The 24,652-nt window shown below is 45.5% G+C and overlaps 1 protein-coding gene across 1 annotated transcript; it reads left to right on the forward strand.

Moving 5' to 3' along the window:
• The first annotated feature begins 20,001 nt into the window (after positions 1-20,001).
• LOC115588114 (uncharacterized) lies at positions 20,002-20,850 on the forward strand. The gene is made up of 2 exons (XM_030428495.1): positions 20,002-20,356; positions 20,489-20,850. The coding sequence occupies exons 1-2, from the start codon at positions 20,002-20,004 to the stop codon at positions 20,848-20,850; spliced, it is 717 nt and encodes a 238-aa protein (XP_030284355.1).
• The last annotated feature ends 3,802 nt before the right edge of the window (positions 20,851-24,652 follow it).

The raw sequence follows: 24,652 nt of genomic DNA on the forward strand, positions 1-24,652 counted from the left end.
ATCCACGCCCCTGCGACGCCATCAACGGCTATCTCCGTTACTCCCAGTTTCACCGACTCTGACCTTCAAACGCTTCAAGCTCTTGATCCGGCTATTCGCCTCGTCTTACTTTCATTGTCTGATCCTTCGACCAACGTTATCTCATCTGATGACCTTTACTCAATTCCGGGTTTACGTCACCTATACAATGCACGTCCTTCTCTACGCATCGTCAAGGGCCTTCTTGTACATGTCTCTGAAACACTCACTTCACCTGCGTTCGTGGTGCCTCAGAGCCACAGGGGGGTAATGTTGATGCATGCCCATGACTCTCCGTGCGCAGGACATAAAGGTGTCAAAGCAACATACCAGGCACTCCAACAAGTCGCCTATTGGCCACACATGCAAAAAGATGTAGCAGACTACATCAAAGGTTGCCTGGTTTGCTGCCAGTTCCAACCGTCAAACCCGCTCCACCGAGCTCCCTTACAACGAAGAGGCATCTCCTTCCCCTGGTCAAATCTCCAAATTGACTGGGTAGGACCTCTAGCCAAATCAACCAGAGGTAATAAGTACTTCCTAACAGTTACTTGCACGTTCACCAAGTGGGTAGAAGGCCTGCCAGCCCCGAATGACACGGCCCAAACAACCGCCTACTTGCTAATGAACCATATCTTCTCACGATTCGGCCTGCCAAGCCGCATCGACTCAGACAGAGGAACGCATTTCACCTCTGAGGTCATGAAGCAACTGTGGCAACTTCTAGGTGTAAAAGCTGACCTACACATCAGCTACCACCCGCAATCCTCCGGCCAAGTAGAACGGGCAAACCGAACGGTTATCAGCATACTAAGAAAGTATGTGGCATCCAACCAAAAAGACTGGGACGTTAAACTACCACTAGTCCTGATGGCTATCAGAGCCACCTCACACAAGTCAATGGGATTCTCTCCCTTTGAGATGATGACCAGTAGACAGATGACACTCCCATTGCATTTGCTCTACAAGCCAGGCGACGCTAACATCGCCACGGCATATACCACTCACCAGTATATGTCCGATCTAAATAAACACCTCAAAGCAACCTTTGCTTTTGCCCAGAAACATCTGGAGAAAAATGCAGAAGGACGCAAAGCCTACTATGACCAAAAAGCATCCTACAACGAACTCCAAGTGGGGGACAAGGTGTGGTATTACATCTTTGCTCCCCTGACGAGGAAAGACAACCAGAGTGCTGGAAGACTTGCCCGCAAGCTTCTACCACACTGGTCAGGTCCTTACGTGATCACCGAAAAACTCTCACCCGTTGTGTACCAAATCAAGGTTAGCAAAGGCAAGAAAGAGACAACGCTTAAATGGGTCCACCGTAACCAGATTAAGCCACACAAAACCCCCATGGGAATTGACGGGGACTCCAATGTCTCTGTTAAGTCATAAACTAAAGATAAAACCCTGTAAAAGCACCTAAGGTGCCAAATCGTGAGTAGGTAGGAAAAACAAAACAAAAAGGAAAAAGAAAACAAGTTTCAGTAAAATTCACTGCTGTAGCATTTCCAAAAAAGCTACTCTAAAAATTTAGACTTCACAAATTAAACTAGGGACTCAACCTGCTCAATTAAAATACAGTTGTTCAAATTATTCAAGTAATTTGGTTCAAAGTGGGGGTTGATCTAACGCAATAAACTCCCTGATCTAAAGTGCACTGTAATTAGATGGTGTCCCTAATCATGTACGTTCTCCTCATCAGGAGGATGCTGCTGCTGTCCCTTCTAACCCTCGGTTCGGTAATAACCGCGGCGCTTCCAGAGATAGTCGAGCCAGGACCAAACTCAGGAATCGTTCTCAGGGAACAGGTCGGACTGTTAATTACCAACTGCCGTCTGCACACACAGAAAGTGTTTGTGAGATTGAATCCCCGGGAGGTATGTCGGAAACACGTACCAACCACATCGGCACTTACCGGTTGGGCCGGCCTAAAGTGGAACAGGGAGGTAGTGGAGCACGCCGAGGCAGACATAGCTCACATGCTGCAGCAATTGCAGAAATTCACTGTCACACGATCAGAGCTAAGTGGAATCCAACGCAGGCCTAAACGCTTCATTGCAGGGCTCCTGACTGCAGCGTCTGTCGTCAGAACAATTTTTTACCTAGGATTCTCTACGGTCAATGCAATTAGCCTATCTACCGTGAGGCGTCATATCAGCGAGATACAAACCGAAATACGGGAGATCAGGAAGCAAATTAACCAGCAACAAAAAGAGCTACAGACGATAGGACAATCAGTTAAGGGCACCATTCTGGTGGTTAATTCCCACAGCGAAGCCCTTAACAAGACACTCCGCGCCGTAAACTCTCTCCTTTCGGTAGTAACGGTAGACTATGCCCACACACACCTGGTCAGCATGTTGATGAATGATATGTTGCGGGACATTGGATCTTCAGTTGACAGCTTGGCCATGGGTAAAATCCCTCCATACCTCATCCCATTGTCTTTAGTGCAGGACATTCTGTCCACCGCCACCAGAGACGTGGTCACACCCGTTCAAGCCCACCTAGCTTATACGCTGGGTAGTGCGGTCCCCATATTCGTAGACCCAGAAGAAAGGGAAATAGGTTTTTATCATAATCCTACAAATAATCGCCACAGAGAACATTTACCGACTCAAAGACGTAGTAAATGTTGGGTTCTGGCAAGGTGACGTCCACGTTAAAGTGCAGACTCCGTCGCTTGTCGCCTACCACGACAACAATCCCGATCTGTATTTGGCACCAAACATACAAATGTACACCCTCACCAAAGATATCAACTATTTGTGTCCTAGTAAGCCTTTTATACGGGACAACACGGACGGAATTTGCGGGCTGAAAGCCATGCAAGAGGGTTCCCGTTGCCCTACTCAAGTCACACCCCGGTCACAAGTCAGTCAGACTCAGGCTGAGATTGTTGGAGGCCGCTGGTTGGTAAACACCCCTGCAAAAACCGCCACTTTGACATACGATCAACATGACACCGCCACTCGCATAAGTCTGCCTGACACATCTCTTTGGATTAGCGTACCAGAGGGCGCTATCCTACATATTGAAAATGTAGCTCTCTACTATTTGGACCCAAATCAGTATGAAAGCGAAATCTAAGTGTCTGAGTTTTTCAGCAAACACACCCTTGAGTTAAACCCAAACACACTCACGCAGATACAGTATGAGGGTACTCAGACCATCGACTTAACACCGGTCGAGGACGTGCTTAAGGAAATAGCCACTCGGGACAACAATCCCACTCAACCTATTCACTATGCCTGGTCAACACCCGACACTGTCCTAGCGTTCGTCGTAGCACTAGGATACCTATTGACCTTCGGCCTTGCGTTTTTCTATCTTAAACGCACCAAAGCTCTGCAGTGCAAACTCAATAAATGCACAAGAGGCTTGAGTAGAATAGCTAGAATGGGAAGAGCAGCTCCAAACTATCCAGGTACTGGACTCGATTTGCCTGACGACGTCAGTGAGAGCAGCGGACGCTACTCAGAGCTGTCTCCCGCAGTCATAGAGGTTGTCACTGACTCTGCCGTGTTCTAACTTCGAACCCGCGATCGAGAAAAAGATTAGTACCTCCTAATGAAAGGAGCTAAGATTTTACATACTATTCCACTTCACTGTACATAGTTTTGAAAAGATTTCAAAAGATTAGCCCTAGGCACAGGTTAGAAACAAACACCAACTCTGATCATTGCAGTGTGCCACCCAGAGACCTCGACAATGGACGGTCCAACTTCATCGATCCAAGTTCCTGATTGCCGCAGTCATTGGATCGAAGTGGGGGAATATGTAGGAACCAGCCATCGTCCTCTGATTCTCTCACCACAGGAGGTGTGAGTGGCATGTCAGTGTCCATCTCACCTCTCACCTACTCCCTGCCATATTGTGGTGTCCTGGATACTGTACTTCCTTTGCCCCCCTTTTCTTTGACACTATACTGTTGACAAAAACAGCATGTGATCCAGCTATATGCATTTTTCGCCTGCGAGAAAGGACAGTCTGCTGAGTTCTCATGTGGAATCACCAGATAACCTCCTGATTCTGCCTAGGGAGAGTCATGACCCCTTTTATTGCCCTCTCTCTCACACTCTGGCCTTATTAGAGCCTCTCATAACAAACCTATGGACAATCAGGCTCAGAAAGGACTTAATCAATACCTGGGTTACATCATTGCCTGTCTACTGTTTCACGGACTGTTTACATTCAGTGCCAATTCAATCACTGGAGAACATCAGGTTTATCCTTTGTTACAACTTGCTTGTCACCAAAGGAAAGGCCCACATCTGGCATGTACTATAAAGATGTCATCCCATAAGTTACGACACTCAAACCCGGCAGGGTGTCTCCACATTCATTTTTAAAGAAACCAAAAGCCTTGTTTTCTCCTGTAATACTGAAAAAAAACATTAGATTACAAACTTATTTTCTTTTTGACAGTTTATCTTTAACTAGCTAAATGAGACCTCAAACATGCTCTGTCTCTCATTTGTGTTAGTTAAAGAAAACTTATGTTAAGAATCACAGGGTTAATGTCAATATTTTGGTGGAGCTAGAGTACCACCTCCTGGTAAGTTTGGTATAATTTCAAAGGCCAATACTAATGGAATGTTCTATTTTATCATCTATTTCTAAGTATTTAGACGATTTCTTTTAATCTGATACATGTCTGGGAAGTATAAACTGTCAATGTATGAGATATTCTTGAGCCATTAGTGCCTTTAATGATTATGTGCTTGTATTTGTGTTTTATTTTAAGCAATAGTTTGTCTTTTGCCTATTAGGCAACTTCAATTGTGTTCTTTTATATTTCCATAACAATTGTTAATGTGAGACCATGGTGGATTTCAGCACATAGTCAGTTGCGATTTAAAAACTTTATCAAATCATTAGTTTGATTCAACAAGTAAGAAATCGGTAACATGAGCTATGACGTCACCGGAGGAAGCAAGTGACCAGGCCGCCTCCAAGCCCGCCTAGGTTCCGCCCTCGATTAACACATTAAAAGCCCATGCATTCCGTTAATCGTTCTTCTTCTTCTAACCGCGGCTTACTCTTCTAAAACGCTTGTTGACTCTTCTCTTCTCCTGAAAAAACTCTTCGCATTCTTCGCTTGCTTTCGTTTGCCACTTTCGTACTTACTTTAATTTTAGTACGCGCAACTTCCTATTTTTCAAGTTAATTTCCGTACTTTGCCAGATTTTTGAAGCTCTGAGACTTAGTAACCTCCAGAGATTTGAGCCACTTGCGAGATACCTCTCCCGGTGAAGCTCTTTTATTCTGAAAAGATTTTTTCTGTGAAATTCGAGCAAGAACGAAATTGATTCTTTTATTTTTGTGATATTTTGCTCATTGTTAGAGTATCGTACTTAAAGCCAAAGAAACCATTTTTGTTTTCTTGTATTTAGTAACAGAGAAGGATTGTCCGGCCGGCATTTCTCTCCCAGTTATTTTTACGCAAGAAGTCAATTCAATATATATTCGGAGCTCCGTAATCACCAATTCTATCGAGACTCTGATAATTCTTAAGCCATCACGAAGTCGGTGCAGTTAAACTGCTCAAGAAGCCGTGAAGAAACACATCTACAGCAGAACCGCCTGCAGCGATCTCAAGCGAGACACTTCGCTGGGCAGAGGGAGTTCGGCCCGAGATGGCATCAAATTCCGGCGGTACGGAAGCCGACAGGCCGCAAAGAGCTCAGACGGAATCCCCGCTGTGCCGGTATCACTACGTCACCAGGGGTTGCCTCGCCATCATCCTGCGGCTGGACGGACGCGGCTTCTGCATCTAAGCTGACCCAGAGAGCCCGGATTCTGGATCATCTCCCCTCTTCAAACAAAAGTAGGCTAAGAACTCCACACACGACAAGAGTCGCATGTGAATGAAATCAGAGTTGGTGTTTGTGAAAGCTTCAAATATATATATCATAAATCCAAACATCTCCCGTATAATTCCGTTAGAAATTAATCCGTAGTCGCAAATTAACGGTTCCATGTCAAAATCCACCATTGTCTGAATCCATCCAGTCAATAATTCATTCCAGTCTTCACACTTTCTGTTACTTTGTTACCCGTTTGAATTTATCTCATGTCATTTAATCTGCATTTATTTAGTTCATAAACATATTTAATCTTATGTCGTTGTCTGTGCACGTTTAATTTGAAGTAGGAAATCGATGGGATCGTGGAAAGAATTCACTGCTTCAGAATAGGAACAAATAGACACTGAAATTAAACAAGATTCATTTGAGATTGATGATTTATCTGTCTACCAAACTTGGACAGTTGATATCTTAGCTAATTACCTCCGAGATTAGTTTAGAATTCAAATATCGGAGGTGGTGCCCTGTAAACGAGTGTAAATTAATCGCCAGTGATTAATTATCAAATATTTATCAAAGTAGTGTCTCCTACAACATGAACTATATATCAGTAAGAAAGTAACAACTTTCTAGTGTTTTCTGTTATTTTATACTGTTTCCAGTAAAGAAGGACAGTTCTGTTAAATAAATAAATATTTATTTTATTCTGTCAAGTTAAGCAGGACAGATTTCTGTTAAAAATTAATTGTTGAATAATATTTTTTTCTGTTTTCTCTGCCAATTTTTTTCCCTTATTTATTTTTCAGGGAGTTGGCAACCCTAAGGCTAGAAGAGTGTGGCGGTCCTCACTCTTCCGTCTCTCTCTTTTGCTTCACTCCTATTGCGTGTGTATGTTTTCATGTCTTTTGTACTCAGGGCATCTTTAGAAAAGAGAGCTTGCTCTCAAGTGAACTTCACTGAAAAAAATAGAGGATTAATTCATTCATTAAGGGTTTCATTCACTGGCAAGGACTGATCAATTTCCAGCCAGCGCTTATGCCATATAAAACTGTGTTTCCAGAACACTGTGTCACCACAACCACTTCCCAAGAAACAATGGAGTAAATTTGCCAACCTCAGAGAAAGCCAGTAATGTATCGCCCTAAAAATTTTTACTTTTCTTAACTTGACTGTCTGTGAGGATACAGGGAAATTAGAGACCTAAAAGTCCACCAGTTCCCTATGAGAACCGTCAAACTATCTCTGATGTTTGCGCTGATCTCCCCACCGTTTATGTCCTTCAACAATTATAAACCAATTCATACATTATATATATATCATCATATCAGATACTAAATCATCCAAGGTTAGTCAGATTATATACTCAAATAATAAAAATCACTATTAACAACTGATCATATATTATAGTGGGTCAGTCAGTTGCCAAGCTTCACTTGCAATTCTTCCCTGGTTAGTACTCCCCATGTATGTACAAAAAACCCTTTGTGTGCATGTAATTGTTGTAGCATTAAAGTATGTGAGTGTATGAGTATGTGTGTTTGCGATTGTGTTTCTGTCTTCATAGGATTATCTCAAGGGGGTGTATACGTGTGTGTCCTTAAAGGGTTTGTGGATAAAATCGCACTAGCCTGACAGATTTAATGTGGGTCACACAGGCAGATGACACCAACAGATGTAACAGGTGTCCGGTGACTCTTGTCCATCCCCCGACCTTAGATGTTATGCCTTCTTTATTGGACTCTCGCATCGCCGGTGTATAGAAAGAAGAGGAAGAAAAACACAAATAAAGACTATTATGTCGGAAGGGGTCGGTGCAGTGTGATTTGGGTGGCAGTTGTGGGCGGGGGCCCCGGCGACCCAATCCCCGGACGGTGACTCTAGCCATGGGGACGTGGAATGTCACCTCGCTGGGGGAAAGAGCCTGAGCTGGTGCGGGAGGTTGAGCGGTACCGGCTAGAGATAGTTGGGCTCACCTCCACGCAGAGTCTGGGCTCTGGAACCCAACTCCTTGAGAGAGGCTGGACTCTCTTCCACTCTTGAGTTGCCCATGGTGAGAGGCCGCAAGCTGGTGTGGGTTTGCTTATAGCTCCTCGGCTCAGCCGCCATATGTTGGAGTTTACCCCGGTGAACGAGAGGGTCGTTTTCCTGTGCCTTCGGGTCGGGGATAGGTCTCTCACTGTTGTCTCGGCTTATGGGCCGAACAGCAGTGCAGAGTACCTGGCCTTCTTGGAGTCCCTGGGAGGAGTACTGGAAAGTGGTCCAACCGGGGACTCCGTCGTTCTACTGGGGGACTTCAACGCTCACATGGGCAGCGACAGTGTTACCTGGAGTAGTGTGATTGGGAGGAACGGCCTCCCCGATCTGAACCCGAGTGGTGTTCTGTTACTGGACTTCTGTGCTAGCCACAGTTTGTCCATAACAAACACCATGTTCAAGCATAAGGGTGTCCATATGTGCACGTGGCACCAGGACACCCTAAGCCAGAGGTCAATGATCAACTTTGTGGTCGTGTCATCTGACCTCCGGCTGTATGTCTTGGACACTCGGGTGAAGAGAGGGGCTGAGCTGTCAACTGATCACCACCTGGTGGTAAGTCGGATCCGCTGGCAGGGGAGGAAGCTGGACAGACCTGGCAGACCCAAACATATTGTGAGGGTCTGCTGTGAACGTCTGGCGGAACCCTCTGTCAGGGAGGTCTTTAACTCCCACCTTCGGGAGAGCTTTGACCAGATCCCGAGGGAGGCTGGGGACATTGAGTCCGAATGGACCATGTTCTCCACTTCCATTGTTGACGCGGCTGTCTGGAACTGTGGCCGTAAGGTCTCCGGTGCCTGTCGTGGCGGCAATCCCCGAACCCGGTGGTGGACCCCGGAAGTAAGGGATGCTGTCAAGCTAAAGAAGGAGTCCTATCGAGCCTGGTTGGCCCAGGGGACTCCTGAGGCAGCTGACGGGTACCGGCAGGCCAAGCGTGCGGCAGCACGGGCAGTTGTGGAAGCAAAAACTCGGGTCTGGGAAAAGTTTGGGGAGGCCATGGAGGAGGACTACCGGTCGGCCTCGAAGAAATTCTGGCAAACCATCCAGCGCCTCAGGAGGGGGAAGCAGCCCTCCACCAACACTGTTTACAGTGGAGGTGGGGAGCTGTTGACCTTGACTGGGGACATTGTCGGGCGGTGGAAGGAATACTTCGAGGATCTCCTCAATCCCACTGACGCGCCTTCGATAGAGGAAGCAGAGGCTGGGGACTCGGAGATTGACCCATTCATCACCCAAGCCGAAGTCACTGAGGTAGTCCGGAAGCTCCACGGTGGCAAAGCACCGGGGATGGATGAGATCCGCCCTGAGTACCTTAAGTCTCTGGATGTTGTGGGGCTGTCTTGGTTGACACGTCTCTGCAGCATCGCGTGGCAGTCGAGGACAGTGCCTCTGGACTGGCAGACCAGGGTGGTGGTCCCCCTATTCAAAAAGGGGGACCGGAGGGTGTGTTCCAACTATCGGGGGATCACACTCCTCAGTCTCCCTGGGGAAGTCTACTCCAGGGTACTGGAGAGGAGAATTCGTCCGATAGTCGAACCTCGGATTCAGGAGGAACAATGCGGTTTTCGTCCGGGCCGCGGAACACTGACCAGCTCTATACCCTCCACAGGGTGCTCGAGGGTTCATGGGAGTTTGCCCAACCAGTCCACATGTGTTTTGTGGACTTGGAGAAAGCATTCGACTGTGTCCCTCATGGCATTCTGTGGGAGGTGCTCCGGGAGTACGGGGTCGAAGGCCCTCTGCTAAGGGCTGTATGGTCCCTGTACGACTGGAGCAGGAGTTTGGATCGCATCTTGGGGTTTTGTTCACGAGTGAGGGAAGGATGGAGTGTGAGACTGACAGGCGGATTGGTGCAGCGGCCGCAGTAATGCGGTCGTTGTGTCAGTCTGTCGTGGTGAAGAGAGGGCTGAGTCGAAAGGCGAAGTTCACGATTTACCGGTCAATCTATGTTCCTACCCTCACCGATGGTCATGAACTTTGGGTCATGACTGAAAGAATAAGATCCCTGATACAAGCGGCTGAAATGAGTTTCCTCTGCAGTGTGGCGGGGCGATCCCTTAGAGATAGGGTGAGGAGCTCTGTCATCCGGGAGGAGCTTGGAGTAGAGCCGCTGCTCCTCCACATCGAGAGGAGCCAGCTGAGGTGGCTCGGGCATCTGTTTCGGATACCCCCGGGACACCTCCCTCGGGAGGGAGACCCCGAGAAAGACCCAGGACATGCTGGAGTGACTATGTCACCCAGCTGGCCTGGGAATGCCTTGGGATCTGGGAGCTGGAGGAAGTGTCCGGGGAGAGCCAAGTCTGGATGTCCCTGCTCAGACAGCTGCCCCAGCGACCCAGCCCCGGATAAGTGGACGAAAATGGATGGATGGATGGATAGTTATATTGATTATCTGTATCTAAGTGTGGGAGGGGGAGTAACTACACACTTGCAGCGACGCTCTCTCTGTGTCCACACGTTCATACACCAGCTGCTTTCTCTGTGTCCACTCTCTCTGCTCCGCGGACATGCTCACTCTGAACTCCTCAACCGCAGAGAGCCAAAGACAGCTTGATCAGCTCATCATCAATCATAAATCAATCCCTTTGTCTGGCAACATTCAAACAGGCATTTTTTGTCAAAAACTACGCCTTAAATGAAAAATATTGCTAGACTCACGACATCTTTATCCTTATTAATTTCAATTTAATCATTTGCTCAGGGGAGGTGTTTTTAGAGCAAAATCAATATGTATGATTTGGTTCCAATCTCCGTAGGAAAATATCCGCACTCTACTACATATAGGTCTAACTTAACCGCTTTTGGATAATCCAAAATTCCCCATTTATTTAAATACTGTAGGAACACAAGCCTTGTCTCTGCATCTTTAGGTGGTCTCATTTCAGCAATGATTACCTTTAACCCAAATCGACTCCTTTTTTCAGCATATGGGACTGAAAGCCCCCATATCCTGGCCTGGCAAATTACTCTCCTCTCCACAGAGTGGGAAGATGTTGTTTACCTTGCTATAAACAGATCGCCAGAGATCTACTTTAGTAATTTACAACGACTAAGCACATCTGGTCCGTTCCTCTTCCTCCAAAGAAGATGAACCCCTGTTCCTCAGGTCAAACAAGGTCAAGCCCGAGTTTTCCTTGGTCACACCAAAAGGAAGAAGGACTGGTTTCTAACATAGATGTGGTGATTTAAGATGTTTTACTAATCTACGTTTCTCTGCCTCTGGAACATTCTCCAGTGGGGGAAGGCTTAATGGGAAACCTAATCTGTGTGTTCTTCTCCTCACATGTCCAACTGTTATTTACGACTGTTGTTGTTCCTGGGTCTGACATACCAATCCCCCTTTGCAGTCTTCAGTTCTCACCCAAATTCAAATACGTCCTAAATAACAAATAAACTACATCTCAATTTCTTAAATTTAATGGATCCCGAAATAGAGTAAGAAGGTCATTCAACAGATCTTTGTTATGTTATTGTGAAGCCCAAATGAAGTTTATTACTCAATAAGTTTGAGGTCAACAGAAACTCCCTCCCCTTTGTCGATGGAGGAGAGATTTGAAGATCATCATTCCTTGTGTAATACTTGTGTTATTCACCAGTTAAATGTCTGATATGTTTTGTTAAAGATAGAACTACAAGGAATATGTATAAGTCCTTGGTTCTACTGTGTATTGTATACTATATTGTTATATGTTGTATACTTTGGTGCTTCATGTCTTAATCAGGTTATAATTCTTTTGAATGACAAATGATCATTATCATGTTGCATCTTTTCACGAAGGCAAAAATTCGACTTTTAAGATGGTGAAGTTTTGGGAAGGTTAAAACACGATTTCGAAATGTTAAATACAATAGTGTAGTTAGATTAACTTTTTGGGAGCCTAAACGCAGATCACAGGAGGTGTGACACTGTCAGCCGGCCTCCCCGTTCAGTCTGCTGCAGCCGGTCATAAAACAGACACTCTCCCCTGCTCCCCACTCTTCTTCTCCGGACACTCTTCTCTCCCTGTCCTCTTCTCCCCCTGCTTCTTCTCCTTCTTCTATTTTTAAAGTAATCTTTACTTTTATTTTTGCAACAAGCTCTAAGACAAGCGAATTGAATCCCTACTTTAAGTATTTACTTTTATTCAAGTTTTTAATAGAACAAATTCTTTTCTTTTTGATTTTATACTGTTAAAGTATCACCGCCTGATTCAGAAGAAGTTGAATTAGTTTCAGAATCAGAACTTGAGTACCACTATTTGAAACCACCAAGAAAAGTCTTTTTCAAGACTGTGATCATCTGATGAAGAACGTTGCAAGCCTTGCACGGAGTCTCCAACAAAAAGAGACTTCGTGTGCTCCCAGCCGAGACGACTCTGCCCCCAGCGCTCCCAAGGCGGAAACCCCGCTGGGCCTTCGGACAAGAGTTCCTCAACAGAGTACCGGCCTTCCCTCTGGCTACTGGACCGACGCGCCGTGCCGTAGTCCAACCCAGAACTCTCAAGAACACCAAACTTCAGTGCCTCCTGACTCCCAGACAAAACCGGCTGAACGTCTTCATGCAGCTGGATCCACACACGTGAGAATGAGTGGTGTCTAAAGTTCTGACTTCTGTCTAAGTTCTAACTTCTATCTTATGAATTTAAGAGAATTAAGATTAGGGTCTCATAGTATTAACCCTCGGGATGTCTTTCCATTTCACCCCACAGAGGGTTACAGTGACCCCTCCAGGACAATGGCAGGGACAGGGCTGGTGTCTCATCGTTGTAGCGCCACCTAGTGACTATACACAGTATCGCAGCAGTAAATCCACTATGATTGTAGAAGGCAGAGGGTCACGGTGACCCCCCCAGGACAACGCTAGTGTGGCAGGGGCAGGGCTGGTGTCTCATCGTTGTAGTGCCACCTAGTGACTATACACAGTATTGCAGCAGTAAATCTAATATGATTGTAGAAGGAAGGCAGAGGGTCACAGTGACCCGACAGGACAATGTTCGTGCGGCAGGGGCAGGGCTGGTGTTTTATTATTTTAGCACCATCTAGAGACTATACACAGTATTGCAGCAGTAAATCTAATATGATTGTAGAAGGAAGGCAGAGGGTCACATTGACCCCCACCCCAGGACAATGCTAATGCAGCTTGGGGCAGCAGGGCTAAGTGTCCACAGAGGGTCACATTGACCCACCCAGGACAGTGCTAATGCAGCTTTGGGGCAGCAGGGCTAAGTGTCCACAGAGGGTCACATTGACCCACCCAGGACAATGCTAATGTGGCTGGGGCAGGGCTGGTGTCTCATCATTTTAGCACCATCTAGAGACTATACACAGTATTGCAGCAGTAAATCTAATATGGTTGTAGAAGGAAGGCAGAGGGTCACAGTCAGAGGTGTATTAAGTACTTGAAAAAAATAACTAAGTAAAAGTATAAGTAGCATAACTGAAAATGACTTTGGTAAAAGTTAAAGTCACCTAAAAGAAAATTACTTGAGTAAAAGTCTTAAAGTAGCTCACATTAAATGTACTTAAGTATCAAAAGTATCTTGTGAAAAAATATACTCAAGTATCAAAAGTAAAAGTACAAGTACAAGTATTTTATAGTATGCATGAAAAGAAGCAAAACAACCCAAAATTATTCTCCCCTTGTTTTTCATTTCACTTTTTCAGTTGAATGAAATGTGGTATAAAATACCACTCAAAAAATAAACAATGTCTTGCAAAATTTAACATAAGAACCACTTTTTCACTTTTTAACTATGTTGGGGGAATCCTCATGAGCTGAGGCACAGTAACACCACACAAACAAACTTTCTGGTTCCAGTGGAGAAGTTGAACTTGCGGTTCATCCTCAGCAGAAGCTGATTTTCAAAAGTGTCCGCAGCTAGCCGTGCTCTTTTTGGGCTGAAGATGAGACCTGCTATGCTGAACAGAAAGCTAAAGCTGCAAAAGCAGGCAGAGGTGTGTTGAGTTTGACAGACAACTTGAGAACCACAGGAAACGTCTTGAGAATCTTGATGTCATCTGTTGAGTAGGCCAGGTATGAATCAAGCTGCTTGGTGGCGCTTGGTGTTTTGTGGGAACTTTTCAGGATGTGGAATAAGTCTCCCTCATCAGATGAGCCAGATCCAGCATCTGCTGAAATGGAAGGATCGTCCAACTGCTGCCTGATGTAGTCCAACCCTGAAACACAGGGAGGGTGACACTAGCATTAGTACAGTCACATTTTTATTGGACAAATTTAATTACATTTATGACATTTTCCCTAATTCTAAAGGAATAAATGATATTTCATTGACAAACAACACTATCAGAAACAAAAGGCCAAAATTAGCAAAAAAAAAAAAAAAAAGAGAGATATAAAATAGAAAAAAAGTTGAGACAAATTGTGAAAATAACAGATCTACAACCAAGGCAATGTGAGCTTGCAGATTGGCTACTTTCACAAATTCAGGGAATAGATCAGGAGAAAAACACACATTTAAAGTCTTGACTCTGACAATTAGACATCTTAGATATTGGCTCAACTAATATTCAAAATTAGACTGATGTATGAAATTAATAATAAAATAACCAAAAAATGTAGTAAGTGTATATTAAATTTGTAATTTAATGGATATTTTCTTAATTTCCTTTATTTTCTCCATGATGTCTTACCGATTTTCAGTGTAGCATCATCTTTGATCTAGGTCGTTTTGAATTTTGGGATGAGAATCGCTGCAGCAACCAATTCAGGGTCTCAACATTTCACCAAAACGGTTCTGGATGCCCACTTGAATGGCTTCAACCAGCGGCTTGCAGTGCTTCAGTGCAATCTTTATTTTTTCCAGTTTGCTGCTCAGCAAGGAAATAGTCGGAAGAAGCCATCCCATCTTGACTTCCACTTCTCCTTGGAGGATGTTGATGGACTGGGCAACAGGGCTCATAGTGGTGTAGTACTCTTTTAGGAAAGTGAGCTCAACTGGATGGAACCTGTTAAGGAGAAAACAAACCACTGTTTTACAATTATGCATGAATATTGTGCCCAAAAAAATAAATAAATACATAATTCAAACTTAGATTGGAACCTTCAATTCTGCACAGATCTCTCTCAAAGCTGGCTCTCCCTTCTCTCTCAGAATCTTGAGGAGCCTTTCCACAGCCATAAACATGGAGTTCCACCTGGTGGCGTTTGGTCGTAGCAGCTGGAGGGAGCAGGCATCTTCCACAGCTTCAGCTGCTTGGCAGGATCTTCCACACTTATTCCACAGCCCATAGCACTTGCTGAATGTTGAGTGATGCAGTTTTTTGTACCCATCGTTGGCTGTTGCTTTTTTAGTATCAACTGTAGACACTAAGTTGAGGAGATGACAAGCACATCGTTGATGTTTCGGAAGCTCAAACTCAAAGCCATCATTCTCATCTAGGATCGAAGTCATGTCAACAAATTCCACTCCCTCCATCTCATTCCCTTCCTCATCCTCTTTCTCTTCCTCTTCTGCTTCATTATTGTTTTTGTCCACACTATAAACCTGAAAAGCCTTCAAGAAGTTGGAGCCATTATCGGTTGTTGTCCTTACAACTTTGTTCCTGATGCCATATTCAGTATGGATGTCATTGAGTGCAGTGGCCAAAACATCAAAGGTGTGGGAACCTCTTAGCTGTCTGCAAGCTAGGGCTGCTGATCTTCTAGTTAGGTCTGTAGGGTTCACCCAATGAGCAGTCACACCAAGGAAGCTCCTTCTCCTAACTGACCAGCAGTCTGTAGTGGTCGCGATGTGGTCCACTTCACTCATCTCCTCAGTTAACACGTTTTTCATAGTCTTTGCTAAATCTTCAATCCTTGATCACAGGGTGACCCGTGTGATGACTTTGGCAGTAGGAAGGAGATCTGTGAGAAGCTCTCTGAAGGCTTCATTTTCGACAGTTGACAATGGCTGGAGATTGTTGACAACATACTTGACAATGGCCCTGTCAGCAGCACTCTGAGATATGGATCGGGTATCCAGCAAGGTGGTCTGTTTGAGGGTGGAGGTCCCAGCTTCCGAAGCCCTCTTTCTTTTTTGTGAGGTCAGCTGCTCATATTTCTTTAGATGTTGTGGATGTGCTCTCTACATGAAAAACACAAAAGTAAAAGAAATAATAATATTAGTTTAAATGATACTCAAGACATCATTCAACAGTTACCACAATGACAGGTCTGGATTGTCCTAACCACTTTCACCCTGATGTCCCGTTTGTGGGCATGTCCAACATTAATAAAAAAAAAAATGTTGGTCAACTGTCAACTATATTTTATCTTTCAAAAATACCAAATTGTTTAAAGCTTGAACATCATACAGGACACTGAGCTTGGACATCTAATTGCTGTACAACAAATAAAATTTAAAAAACAAAAACAAAGCTATTTTATTGAACAGCATGCCATTTTACTACAGCTCCTATGAACAAACAGGCACATTTTCAATAGCCTATTGCTTAACTTCCAGTTACAGATTTTGTATGATTTATTTGTGTATTTTTCATAAAAAAGTGAAGCACTTGATATTAAAAATGTATCATGCGGGAGGAACACTGCCTCGTTCAAGTTAAGTTAAGATGCTAACCCTGTCTATTGACACTCCTGCAGAACAATTTGCCAAGATATTATTTAGAATAAAGCGTAACATTATTAAAATACTGTGTGTGTCGCGTAGGTTTATTTACCACCACACATGTGACACGGGCAAGTTGCTAACGTTAGCACATAGCATTAGCAACTTGCTACTAGCACGTCGTTACGTTAGCAACTTGCCCGTAATGTTGGCTAAAACTATGTTTTACACATATTTATACCCCTCCTGCCACATGAAATGACATTGCTTACTTAATTCACTTACTTCAATGTGTTTTTTGAGGTTGGATGGGGAGTTCTTGAACGCCTTGATCTCGTGGCACTTTGGAAGGCATAACATGCTCTTCATTCGGTAGGTTTTGGAATTTGCCCCCATCCCGAGGTAGCTGAACATAGTTCCCAGGTATGACCACGGGTGACCGTCGTCTTCTGCCGAAGCTGTACACTGTGCGTCTTCTGTGTCTCCCTCGTCGTCGACACGCGTTGCGGCTGCCATGTTTGTAGTGCTGCTGATCTCTGCCGCCCCACGCGCATCCCACATTTACCTTAATCTTCGCGAGAGTACCATACGTGGTTCTTCTCGTCCTCTCGGACCCGCGCATTCCAGATAATTCTTTGATTATTTTAATTTGTAACGAGTAACGAGGTGGCAAATGTCAAAGTAACTAAGTAAAAGTATATTTTTTAGCTCTTAAATGTAGTGAAGTAAAAGTAAAAGTCCTGATTAAAAAAAAAACTTGAGTAAAGTACAAATCCTCAAAAAAAATACTTAAGTAGTGTAACGAAGTACAGCTACTTCGTTACTATACACCTCTGGTCACAGTGACCCCCCAGGACAATGCTAGTGTGGCAGGGGCAGGGCTGGTGTCTCATCATTTTAGCGCCATCTAGAGACTGTACACAGTATTGCAGCATTAAATCTAATATGATTGTAGAAGGAAGGCAGAGGGTCACATTGACCCCCACCCCAGGACAATGCTAATGCAGCTTGGGGCAGCAGGGCTAAGTGTCCACAGAGGGTCACATTGACCCACCCAGGACAATGCTAATGCAGCTTTGGGGCAGCAGGGCTAAGTGTCCACAGAGGGTCACATTGACCCACCCCACCCCAGGACAATGCTAATGCAGCTTGGGGCAGCGGGGCTAAGTGTCAACAGAGGGTCACGTTGACCCACCCAGGACAATGCTAATGTGGCTGGTTCAGGGCCGGTGTCTCATCATTTTAGCACCATCTAGAGACTATACACAGTATTGCAGCAGTAATTCTAATATGATTGCAGAAGGAAGGCAGAGGGTCACATTGACCCACCCAGGACAATGCTAATGCAGCTTGGGGCAGCAGGGCTAAGTGTCCACAGAGGGTCACATTGACCCCCCCAGGACAATGCTAATGCGGCTTTGGGGCAGCAGAGCTAAGTGTCCACAGAGGGGTTACATTGACCCCCCCACCCCAGGACAATGCTAATGCGGCTTTGGGGCAGCAGGGCTAAGTGTCCACAGAGGGTCACATTGACCCCCCACCCCAGGACAATGCTAATGCAGCTTTGGGGCAGCGGGGCTAGGTGTCCAAAGAGGGTCACATTGACCCCCCACCCCAGGACAATGCTAATGCAGCTTTGGGGCAGCGGGGCTAGGTGTCCAAAGAGGGTCACATTGACCCCCCCACCCCAGGACAATGCTAATGCAGCTTTGGGGCAGCAGCGCTAAGTGTCCACAGAGGGGTTACATTGACCCCGACCCACCCCAGAACAATGCTAAGGTGGCAGGGCTGGTGTCTTATCATTGTAGCGCCGCCTAGGGTCTATACACACTATTTCAGTCAGTCAGTCAGTCAGTCAGTCATTCAGACATGTCTCCTTCTAGCCTCTCCACCACTAATGTCAGCTCCTTAATTGAAATGCGCACAGGTCGGGCAGTATGGCAGTGTACATCCTTTGCATATAAATGTCTTACAACCAGAGCACACAGTCTGTGTTTCACGGTCCTTCTTTGCTGGGCATATCTGACACCTCTTCCTCTTGTTGTGTGTTCCAGGTGGGCTGACAGCTGATGAGGTGGTGGTGGTGGTGGTCATTGTCATGGGCTGCTGCTGCTGCTCTTGTCGTTTTTGTCCTTGTTGTTGTTTTTCTTCTGCAGCCTCCTCATCCTCCTCTTCCTCCTCCTCCTCCTCCTCCTCAGGCCAATCACGACATTTAGCACTTCTTTTCTGAACAGCTCTCACGACCGAGGCAGACGCTGCCGTGCGAGGCAAACGCTCCCTTTTTTGGATGAGCGGAGTCACCAGCGCCTTTCCCAGTTGCTCCAGGAACAGCCTCCTTTTGTTTCGTTTACCCAGCAGCCAGCCAGGGTTGATCTCTCGCCCTAACACAAAGGCATTGTACGAAGAAACATCGATGATGTTGTGAAAGATGACCAAGGGCCAGCGGGCTGTCATTCTTCTACAGCTGTATGTTCCAATCACCTTATCTAAGTTGTCCACACATCCTTTGTTGCTGTTGTAGTCTAGAACGATGGCCGGTTTCCTGTCTTTGCGACGGCCAGCGACAACGTCGTCGGGAGCATCTGTGTGCAACGTGCTCATGAGCATAACGTTCTTGTTTTTCTTTGCCATGTAGGACACCAAAGTGGTGTCGGGCGTGAATGCAAACTTTGAGGAGAAGACTTGCCTGTTCTTGGACGCGAGCAGCGCGAGCGGGAGTTCGGGCTTGTTTCTTCTGACCGTACCGACCATGGCGATGTCCCTCTCTAAGAGGCGCTGTCCGAGCTCGTAAGAGGTAAAGAAGTTGTCACACGTGACAGTTTTGTTGCCCCCCGTCAGCCCCTCTGTGACATCGAGCACAACCCTCATACCCTGGTTTTTCTCCGAACCGCCGGTGGTCGGCTTCCCGGTGTAGACTTGCATTTTCCACGCGTAACTTGACTTTGAGTCACATGCCACCCATATCTTGATTCCATACCTGGCCGCTGGCATATACTGTCGGAAAGGACAACGACCTATTGTGTGTGTGTGTGTGTGTGTGTGTGTAAGAAAGAGACAAAGGGAAAAAAGAATCAGAATAACAAACCAAATAATTGATATCAAATCACTCACTCACTCACTCACTCACACACACAACAAAAGTATTTATTGTATGCCAACTACTACTACTACTACTACTACCTCTGAAGGGAACCAGTTGCTCATCCACTGTTATGTCAGGCCCTGGGTTGTAGAGGTAAGGAAGCCGCTCTGCCCATTTATCCCACACCTCTCTTATGGCTGCCAGTTTGTCAGTGGCGCGTCTCTCGGGTCTCGACTCGCGATCGTCAAAGCGTAACATTCTCGAATAAGTGTGAAACACTTTGAGAGGCATGGTGGAGCGGAAAATTGCCCTACCGCTCTCTGCGTCCCATAGACTGGCTGCGGCCTCGCCTTGGGACCTGTAGACACCGGCTAAGATTAGCAGCCCTCTCTGTCTGTCTGTCTCGCTCTCGCTCTCTCTCTCTCTCTCTCTTTCTTTCTTTGTACTAAGCCTGTGTGCTACACCAAAGTGACCTGTGACCCTGGCGAGCCCTGTCGATGTCAACATGGTGGATAAAGTGTTAGAAGAAATGCTGAAGGTGGAAGCGGACAATGCCCAGAGCCCAGGCTCAATCAAGTGGGCTTCGCGCATCCAGATGCTGCAGGGGTGGAAGCACGACATAGCAGAGAAACACCATTGTATTGGAAGCTTTCTGGATCATATCCTGACAGATTCAGAGTCAGATGCTGAGCTCCTTGACCGTTATCATGCTAAGGAGAATCCAGTTAAACTGATGTGCAAAGTCATCGATCACTGCCTCGAGAGCGAGGAAAGCGCAATGAAATTCCTACGGGTCTTATTTCAGACGCAGAAATTCCTCTACTTGGACCTGCTAAAAGACGGACCCAGGGGCAAGTTTGGTGAGTATGTGCTACCGAAAGCGAAATAATCAAGGCCTCAAGGGGAGGGATCATCACACGCTGCTGCTGCTCAACTGAAGTAATAATTTTCTGCATGTGTTTTGTTTGTTTGTTTGTATTGTTTCGTTTCAGTCAGGAGAGATCCTCCCGTGGTGGAATTGACAGAGAAGGTGCGTTCTGCGCTCGGTGATAAGGTCGCACATCTCAAAAACATGACGGCGACACCCCTTTACAAGAACAGGATCCTGAATGTCAACTGCGCCCTGGACGTACTGATGCGATACAATCAGCTGCTTCCAGAGGAATACACCGAGTTTGGGTTAAACAAGCGCAATATCGCCGCTATGATTCGGCTACTGCAGAAACTGTGCAGCGACACCACCATCCCTCAAGCCAACTGGGAATTCATCTCATTGGTGGTGGCCTCCTTCAACATGCACGCCTTTGACCTTCCGATGATGCATATGAATGATGTGGTAGTGTTTGTAAAGTAAAAAAAAATTAAATGAAATAAAATGTTACTGTGCCAATCTACATGTCATGTCGATGTGTGTTACAAATGAAATAAAACTATATTGAACTGAAGAAACTTGACTGGTGGGATTACATTGTGTCAGAAATCCACATTCACCTCCGTTTTCGCATAACAGCACAAGGTTGCCAAAGTGAAAGGCGCAGCACAGGCTGTAAAAAAAAAAACAAAACAAAAAAAAAAACAACAAAAACCCAAACAAGCCAGATGACGTTTAGACTCATCTCCGTGTTCGCGTAACAGCACAGGCTTGCCAATGCCAACAGTACAGCACAGGTTGGATAACATCACGTCACATGCGTATATAAATGCTTACAAGTAGACTGCAGAACAACAGCTCCATTTATTCACAACCCTCTCTCTTTCTGCGTACTAAGCCTGCGCGCTACACCAAAAGTCTGTGACCATGGCGAGCCCCGTCGATGTGAACACAGTGGACAAAGTGTTAGAAGAAATGCTGAAGGCGGAAGCGGACAATGCCCAGAGCCCAGGCTCAATCAAGTGGACTTCGCGCATCCAGATGTTGCAGGCGTGGAAGCACGACATAGCAGAGAGACACAGCCACATGAGCTGCTATGTGGATTGTTTACGGACAGGAGATTCGGATAATGATCTCCTCAGGTCTTATCACTGCAAGATCAATCAGGTTGAGATGATGCCCAAACTAATCGATCGCTACCTCGAGAGCGAGGAAAGCGCAATGAAATTCCTACGGGTCGTTTTTCAGGTGGATAAATACATGTATTTAGACCTGCTAGAATGCAGACCCCAGGGGAAGTCTGGTGAGTATGTGCTATGCTGAGCGAATTGATCAAGGTCTGGAATACGAACGATCACCACCAAACGCTGTTTGTTCAGCCAAAGTAATAATTTTCTGCACGTTTGTTTGTTTGTTTGTATTGTATGTTTCAGTCAGGAGAAATCCTCCCGTTGTGCATTTGACGGAGAAGGTGCGTTCTGCGCTCGGCGATAAGGTCGCGCATGTCAAAAACATGACCACGACACCCCTTTACATGAACAGGATCCTGAATGTCCAATGCGCCCTGGACGTACTGATGCAATACAAGCAGCTGCTTCCAAAGGAATACGCCGAGTTCGAGGTAAACGCAGACGATACCGCCGCTATGACTCGGCTACTGCAGGAACTGTGCAGCGACACCACCATCCCTCAAGCCAACCGGGAGTTCATCTCATTGGTGGTGGCCTCCTTTAACATGCACACCTTTGACCTTCCAAAGATGTCCAAGGAAGATGTGATAGTGTTTGTAAAGTAAAATGAAAAAAAAAAAAGATCTTACTGTGCCAATCTAGATGTCATGTCGATGTGTGTTACAAAATGAAATAAAACTATATATTGAACTGAAGAAACTGGTTGACTGGTGGGATTACATTGTGTCAGAAATCCACATCCATCTCCGTTTTCACATAACAGCACAAGGTTGCCAAAGTGAAAGGCACAGCACAGGCTGTAGAAAAACCAAAAACAACAAAAAAGATCCTAAACGTGTCAGATGACATTTAGACTCATTTCCCTGTTCACGTAACAGCACAGGCTTGTCAATGCCAACAGTACAGCGCAGGTTGGATGACCTCGCGTCGGTTGGAACACATAGTGTCGGTCTGATGACCTCGCGTCAGTTGGAACACATAGTCTCTGTCGGATGACCTCGCGTCAGTTGGATGACTTCGCGTCAGGTGGACAGCATAAAGCTGGTCAGATCCAATGCTGACAGAGATAGCTCAGTTACAGCACTGGTTTCATATAGATGTGGACACTGCAAGCACTTCATTCATTCATTCAGAGAGCTTAATTCTACTCTTGGGGTGTTTTTTTCCCCGTCTGTTATAATGGACGCCTTTGTCGAGACCAAGTTGAGAGAGTGGGGTTTGGAGTGTCATATCCCAAACTTTGCATCTGAAGGGATTGACACACAAAAGTTCCTGAGTCTGACAGAGGAGAGCAACAGACCCTTGCTGTACAAGTTGTGCGGAAAGATTGGACCCTCTGCAAAGCTTAGAGAACGTATCCGACGCTTCAAAAGGGAAAATGACGGCCATGTCCATGACATGAATACTGAAGACGGGTAAGACTCAGAGTAACAACCTTTGTTTGTGTGATGTGTAATTGTTACCCTCGACCTTGATAGTAGAACAAGTCATCTCCGTATTTTTATCTATTTTTTTTATTCATTTTGTTTTTTTTTGTTTGTTTTTTTACAGCTCCCAGCTCTAAGAAGCCTCTCGGGCCCCGCTATGAAGCTTCTCATGTCTCAAGTATTATGTGATGTGATGCGATGTGATGTGATGTGACGTGATGTACTTTGCTTTGCTGGGCTGAATAAAAAACAGGAAAACTCTGAGAAATGTCTACCAGTTTTGTCCTCATATTCTTCTGTATTCTTCTGCCTTTTGCAGAAATGTTTATGAAAACCTACAGTACACAGTATGAGACATCTCTGTCGCCTTCATGTTACACATCTTACGCGTAACCCAAGAGGAATTGGTTGTTTATTCAGCCACAGATAATATAAAGGGGAATTTGGGTTTCTGGAGAACAGAGTTACGATGTGTTTACTCAGCTGCATATCAAAGAGGATGGGAAAGTTGGGTCTCTTGGGATAAGAGGAAGTGGTTGTTTATTCAACCTCAGATAATATCACGGGGAATTTAGATTTATGGAGAACAGAGTAACTATGTGTTTACTCAGCTGCATATCAGAGGATGGGAAGGTTTAGTTTCTGGTTTACTCAGCTGTAGATCACATGAGGGTGAAGTTGGGTGTCTGGAGATGAGATGAAGGGGGAAGTTGGGTCTCTTGGGATAAGAAGAAGTGGTTGTTGATTCAGCCACAAGGGAAATTTTGGCTCTTTGGAGACCAGTGTTTACTCAGCCTATACCTGTCCTGCAGCAGCAGCAGCAGCAGCAGCAGCAGCAACACCATCAACACCACCAACACCATTTACATTGGCAAACCCTGAGCCCTTAATCTTCTTCTTCTTCTTCTTCTTCTGCAAACAAGGGGAGATCAAGGGAGTCTGAATGGCTGATGTCTAACTAAGTGGATGAACGCAAGGGCTAAAAGCACCGCGTGCTATACCAGTCATCGTCTGTAGGGGGGGTCATGCGTGACAAAAAGGCAGGGGGGGTAATAGCGGCCTCTACCGGACACAAGCGGTAATGATTTCGGGGGTGGGTCACCCTGACCCGAAGGGGCAACGCAAGGGCTAAAAGCACCGCATGCTATACCAGTCATCGACTGTAGGGGGGGTCATGCGTGACAAAAAGGCAGGGGGGGTAATAGCGGCCTCTATCGGACACAAGCGGTAATGATTTCGGGGGTGGGTCACCCTGACCCGAAAGGGCAACGCAAGGGTTAAGAATTACTCCCTTAATATTTAATATATATAACCCGACCCTTTAACTTTACCATCTACCGACGGTCACACGACTTTATTACTTTCCTAGTTACAGTCTTTACATTTTCTGTTATCTGTTGTTCGTCTAAAATTGTCATGTCTTTTATTTTACCCAAATTATTTAGTCAATAAACATTTAATCGTTTGTCTTTGTCTGGAACTTAATGGATACGTGCAAAGAATTCACTACTTCAGAATATTGAGACTGAATAAATTGATTTTGAATGGACTCTAACTGTCCAAGCCAACTTGTACAGTTAGGTGTTTGGAAAAATGTCCTCCGGATTATTCCAATAACTAAACACGGAGGTGGTGCCCCATTTTACGAGTGTAATATTAATTTCCAGT

This window comes from Sparus aurata, chromosome 9, assembly GCF_900880675.1.
Source record: "Sparus aurata chromosome 9, fSpaAur1.1, whole genome shotgun sequence".
NCBI lineage: Eukaryota > Metazoa > Chordata > Actinopteri > Spariformes > Sparidae > Sparus > Sparus aurata.

What these genes read in the sequence shown, in the direction of transcription:
- LOC115588114 (XM_030428495.1), top strand. Translation starts at nt 20,002, where the DNA reads ATGGTGGATAAAGTGTTAGAAGAAATGCTGAAGGTGGAAGCGGACAAT. An exon ending in CGGACCCAGGGGCAAGTTTG is followed by an intron (nt 20,357 to 20,488) that starts GTGAGTATGTGC and finishes GTTTCGTTTCAG; the next exon opens with TCAGGAGAGATCCTCCCGTG.